This window comes from Benincasa hispida, chromosome 6 (genome assembly GCF_027475165.1).
Source record: "Benincasa hispida cultivar pf3 chromosome 6, pf3_genome.v1.1, whole genome shotgun sequence".
Taxonomy (NCBI): domain Eukaryota; kingdom Viridiplantae; phylum Streptophyta; class Magnoliopsida; order Cucurbitales; family Cucurbitaceae; genus Benincasa; species Benincasa hispida.
Window position 1 is genome coordinate 7312109 of NC_143483.1, and position 6347 is coordinate 7318455.

General features: G+C 33.4%; 1 protein-coding gene across 1 annotated transcript; it reads right to left on the bottom strand.

Annotated features, from left to right (window-relative positions):
* Nucleotides 1–1159: 1159 nt before the first annotated feature.
* On the bottom strand, nucleotides 1160–5915 carry LOC120080067 (Regulator of chromosome condensation (RCC1) family protein). Its single transcript, XM_039034622.2, has 9 exons — nucleotides 5779–5915; nucleotides 5299–5570; nucleotides 4437–4630; nucleotides 4310–4357; nucleotides 3407–3479; nucleotides 3006–3177; nucleotides 1942–2373; nucleotides 1666–1857; nucleotides 1160–1586 (listed from the first exon to the last, which is right to left on the bottom strand). The coding sequence occupies exons 1-9, from the start codon at nucleotides 5871–5873 to the stop codon at nucleotides 1523–1525; spliced, it is 1542 nt and encodes a 513-aa protein (XP_038890550.1). The 5' UTR covers nucleotides 5874–5915; the 3' UTR covers nucleotides 1160–1522.
* Nucleotides 5916–6347: the final 432 nt, after the last annotated feature.

Here is a 6347-nt window from a genome sequence, read left to right on the forward strand (position 1 = left end):
ATTTGACATTGATTTTTTCTATACATATAAAAAAATGCTTCAAATATTCCATCAAGTCCATTTATAATGTTTTATTCAAAATGATAGGGGAGGGGGAATTTCAAATGGATATGCTAGTCAAGTACTGTTAGTATTAAATTTATGTCGATATGTTGATATTAGGGGTGAATCGATATTCCTATTAAATTGTAAAACAAAAATCCACAAAACATAAAAAATTAAACCAAAAAAATGTCACTACTGTAAATATAATATAAATAATCAACCTTCTAATAAAAATCAATATGGTAACTTATTTAAAAATCATAATATATTTATTTACTAATTTAAATTTATTTTTTGAATTTTTTTATTTTATAATGTCCAAAAGCATCCATCTAGGTCAATATTTTGTCAATATTTTCATCAACATCGACATTTTAAATCTTTAACTTTATTAATATTATATGTGTTTTTCTCAACGTGCTTACTTTATATCATTAGCTTATCATTTGTTTCATGTAAATGAATATTATCAAGTTACAACATTGTCCTCATGACAGCACTCCATAATTTAGAGTTGATGGGTACTTGTGTAGTATCTGTTTAAGATGTAGAAATGAATGAGTTGATGGGTACTTGTGTAGTATCTGTTTAAGATGTAGAAATGAAAGAGATGTTTAAGTATAATATTTTTAGTATTTAAGTGTAGTATTAGATTTAATAATAATTACAGTTATATTAATATATTTAATTTTTAATTGTTGATTATGAATCTCTTAATAATAATAATAAGTATTTTCTTCAAAGAAGAGAAGCCATGGGGGGGGGGGGGAATGAAACATAAACCATATTTTGGTTGTTTCAAAAGTATACATATAAATAAATATATAATTGTGTAAGTTATATTTAAAATGAGAAACAAGAAACAAAAAGCAATTACCAAATAAAATAATTTGGAGTCCAGTTTAACCCAGACATCACTAAATCAACATCTGCCACATGACAATTTTTGTCTTTTAAAATAAAATTGATTTTTATTTTTATTTTTTCCCTATTAAGTATGAAAAAAGGGCTGATTAGTTGTTCCCTAATCATTGCACATTACCAAAAGCAGGAAAAAACATAAACATTACTGAAAAGTGATAAAAAGACATGGCCAAAATAAAAACCAATCACAAAATCAGAATCCAGCCCACACAAACTACAGTCTATTAGGATATATAAACAACATAGTGTACAAGTTCGCTATAAAGAATATGGCTGGGTTTATAATTAACCCTGGCCTGAGAAATGGTCAATGTGACCAAATAAGTATTTGATGATACAGATTCAAGTACATGATGGGCAAATGTTAATCAGATGCCAAAGGAGTGATACAAGTTCATCATCACACAAATTATATACCACCTAGATTTAATCGTTTCGATGTTTCTACCCTGATGGAGAAGAGCGAAAGATGAATACCGACTTGACAGAATATGATATAAGAAGACTGCTATACACTTCTTTTTCTTCAACCTTTTTTCGTACTTCATCTATTTCATTTCCTTCCATGGTTGGTTTCGCCTTCTTCGAAATCGCAATGGCCATGAAGTAGAGACTCTCTGCACGAAAATAGTGAGGATGAAGACATATATTCTCAACGCAAATATAAACTAGGATACACACGAAAGCGTAACACACCTCAGTCGCCCACAAAGCCGTGCTAAAGCATCTGATCCCGTCCTGGATGCCACATCTTCTATTTCGGAAGCATTCTGCAAGTTAACAGTATCAGCAAGCCTGAATTCACAAAGCTCCTTCAAGGAACAAGCATCTGTTAGGACAGCTGAATGTCCACCGCCAGCTGCTAGTTTTCGCACTTCCCCTACACACCTGAAAATTTTCAAATTTTATAAATATATGTATCTACCATTATGAACCCAAAAGTAAAAATGCACTGAATAACCGCAAACGTACCAATCAACAGGAGATGGATACCAAGCATACGTAGATTTCTCATTAGCTGCCTGACCATAGCTATTGTAACCCCATCCACAGATTCTTCCATCCTTCATTGAAACAAGAGTATGTGAATGTCCACAAGCAACATGTTGCACACCGTTTGGGACAACCAATACAGGTAGATTTCGAAGAAACGTCTCGGAGTCACCCACAACACATGAAAAATACCCTGCCTGGGGCCCGACGCCTAATTGTCCTACTTGACCGCCACCCCATGCATATAAAGAGCCATTTTGAGTAATGGCACATGTGTGTAAACCACCACATGCAATATCCTTCATACATATTCCATCAAGAGCAACAACTCTCCTGGGAATCAATTCTTTGTCCGTAGACTGAAGGGAACAATGACCGAGTTGACCCATACTTCCTAGTCCCCATGTATAGCTGTAAGTACAGAGAAAATTTCAAACAGAGCATTTACGCAAGCAAAATTAGAATTAATGATACATCCCTTATATAGTAAGAACTCGATGATGCCTATCCCGCCCCACAAGTAGGTAAATAGGTGTCTTAGTTCCTCAACAAAGAGTGTCCTGTAGCTTAGTTCCCTTTCCTTCTCTCTTCACTCTCATTCAGAAATTTTCTTTTGTAAACTAACTCGCACAACAATTGCACGTGTGAAATTTCATGCCTGCAAACTTTCATACTCCCAAGTAGAAACTCTAATGTCACCATATATTGACATTATAAATCTATGATGTACTAAATAAAACAAAAGAATTCAAAGAAACTATATGTGAATGGCAGACACTCATGTTTCAACATTAACGCACAATTTGAAACACGATAAAATTCTATATAAGAGTAAGAACTTCATCATTTGATAGTCAAGCGACGGAACAGGTGTCAGCCACATCAAAATGATGATCATCCGAGTTAATTTCCTTTATATAGGAATTCTATTAGAATATCCCAAACCTTGAGATCTATGTGTTCTGTGGATAACCACAGTTCACAAACTTAAATATAAAAACTTCTTTCCCAGTTATTTAGTCTTAGTTCTTCAGATTACTTACACCTCGCCGTTTTCAGATATAGCTGCCGAATGGTACTCCCCACATGACACCTTAGTAATCTTTAAAAGCTCAGGGGCCTCATCAAGGAACTTTGCATAAGAATTTATAATGCGAGCTCCTTGTAGACCTTCGGAAGTTACACCCCTGCCTAGCTGACCATACTCATTGTAGCCTGGTCAACCAGAATAGGGATCGTATTATTATTGAGGTGGCAGGAAACTAGATAATAACTTAAGGTTCTCTCCAACTTCAAACTCAGTAAGGATAGATTCCCCAATATACTCACGAAATGCATATGAATGGAAATCAATTTCATTAAAAAATTTCAACTTAGAAGGCAACTTCAATAAAATCTTTCAAATACTAATATGCATAGATTAAATAAATCTAGATGAACTCACCCCAAGCTTGCAATTGGCCATCATCAGACAATGCCACCACATGAACTGCCCCACAGGACACTTGACAAATCATCTACAGCAAACAGATCGTTAGGTACTTGCTTTAAGGACTAATAACTGAAGTTCTTATTCTATTGCCTCATAAATTTATGTCACGTTCGTATAATCACCTAATAAATTTAAACACGCTAATTTATATGTTAATTCAACATTAACTTTTATATCAACCAAAGACCATTCTATTTTATCTCACAATACTCTCTAGAATCCTAGAGGAGCTTCAACATAGAGATGAGAAACAAATTAACAACACAGCTATTTCATTGAATGAACTAGTTGAAGCCAAGGATCTAAGGATAGTGTAAAAATTTATGGAACAAATAAGGTAGTCTTCCCAGGTGTCAGACCTCTAAGTGAAGTCGCCCCTTGATACCAAGATTGGTTAAAATGATGGATTCCCAACTCACCTCACACAGAGGGAGATGCAAAAATGCATCGGAATAGTAACGAAGGATCTTGTGACGGATTAAATACATTGTTTTTATTTTTTTATTTTTTTCCTCTATGCACATCATGGCGACATCAGAAAGGGAGTTAAAAAGGAGAAGTAAAAAAGAACTAATAAAATAATAAGATTTTATCTATATATATAGGAAACAATAACATTTTTATTGATATGATGAAATTACGAAAGGATGACCTATCAATAAGATTACAAAAAGATCTTCCATTGAGTAATGAGAGAATTTAAACCATAATTACAAATAAGGACCAATTTACACCGAAGTGTGGACTATATTAGTAACCAAAGAAGTAAATAATGAAATAACAAGATTTTAAAGAACTTTTAATAGATAAAAGATAGAATTATAACATGCACCAACTATATGATTGAAAAATTACCGTTTTTGGTGAGAAGGCTCCCCAAAATAAGCGTGGCAAATTGGATCCCTGTGATAAGAGAAGAGCAGATGAAAATGAAGAGGAGTTTGGAAAAGAACATCAACACTTAAAACAAATATATTAAAACCTGATTTTGTCCCCAAATCCAGAGTCGACTAGTTGAAATGGTGCCATCATTCTCACGAGGTTCAGCAATAGCAGCAGTACAATGTGCTCCACAGGAAACAGACTTCACAAACTCAGTCCGCAATTGATCCACTTTCTTTGGAAGTTTGCTCTTTTCCTCCGTTCCATCACCCAGTTGACCAAAATCATTTGCACCTGATCATTTCATTCGATAAAGATGGTATATCAAAATTGAGCACGTAAACATGCACCACAGGGGAAAAGGAAAGGTATATCAAATAGAAGGTTCATTCAGATAAAGAAGTGTGGGACAGTCTCCCATGATCTGAAGGTTTCATATCAGATGAGTCAGTCACAGGTACCACAATTAATCAAACTCGAGAAGTAACAAACCCTAATTGATACCATCTAAAATTATAATCCATATACTTTATTTCAGTTTCTGAATGGTCGGAAGATTTCCAGGATTGGAATAAATCAATAAAAGCACCTATCTTGGTATTCAAAGAATCAAACATAGATCTCATTTCCTTTCTTGGTCTGAAACCATGAGACACATCTAGGTTACAATAATCGATAAAATTAATTCTCTTCCTTAACAAAAACAATGTTTTTTTTTATCCAAACAGTTTCAGGAGTGGCAACTGAACTGTCAAGGTTATCCCCTAAAACAATTTTTTACTTACCAAACCCATTTCAACAAAAAATAAAATAAAATTAAAATAAAATAAAATAAAAAAATCCAAAAATATGGAAAAGAAGCCTGATGTTGAGTTCTAAAAGAAGAAAAAACTCGTTTCTAAACATCTCAAAAGAACAAAAATACGGGTTATCAGTAACAAAGAGCAGGAATAAGGTCAAACCCCAGGTAAAAAGTGACCCATCCGAAGCCACAGCCGCCGTATGTTCGCGACCACAAGCAATATCCAGCCAGCGAGAATTAATTTCACCTGGGCATCCAAAAAGATCAGGATGAAGCTGCCTAGGAACCCTTAACTGATGATCCTTCCCCTTTCGACCCGTTTGGCCCGATTGATTATAACCCCAAACATAAATTGCACTCTTTCTTGGCAGGCTTACATTCTTGTTCGTCCCAAAGACCTCGTCAATGTCCATTTCTTGCCTCCAAAAATTTCTACCAAATGAAAGAAGAATTACAGAATAATATAACTATTCTCTTGTAATTTCTAAAACTCCAATCCAATCGATTGAGCAAAAATGAAAAATCAGATTCAGAAATTCTCGTTGCAATGAAAAAGGCAGAATCAATTCCGTATGATTGGATTCAGACAGTGAAAAGACGATATGAAAATTTAAAGAAAAGGAGAGAGAAAGAAGAGTACCTGAGGAAAAGGATCGGTAAAGAAAATTCGAAATGGAAAGGAAGTTCGAAGAAAGGAAATAAAATGCTTGAAAGACAACAATCGCCGTTTTCCATTGTTCCGCGAAAGTTGGAGATGTGCCGAGCTGCTGATGGGCCTGGCCCATTTCTTTGCCCTCATTTCGGGCCTCTTGATAATGAATTTTATGACCTTTTTTGGAAATATTTATTAAAATATATCAAAATTTGAGAATATTTACAATTTATCATGATCTAGTCTTTACAAATGTTAAATATCAAGTCTTCTTTAAAAATTTCGATGTCTCATTCTTACAAAAATGTGCATGAAAATATCTATAAAATATTGATGATACTTTTTAGAAAAAAAATATAATGATAAAAAATAAAATTAATAAATATTTGTCACTTTTTAATTAAAATTAAAAAGTCTATATATATATATATATATATATATATATATATATATATATATATATATATATATATTATCAATCTCTTGCAATATAATAAAAATATTGATTTACATTTATGTCGATGTGGAACCTATCAACATATGAAAATATTGATAGA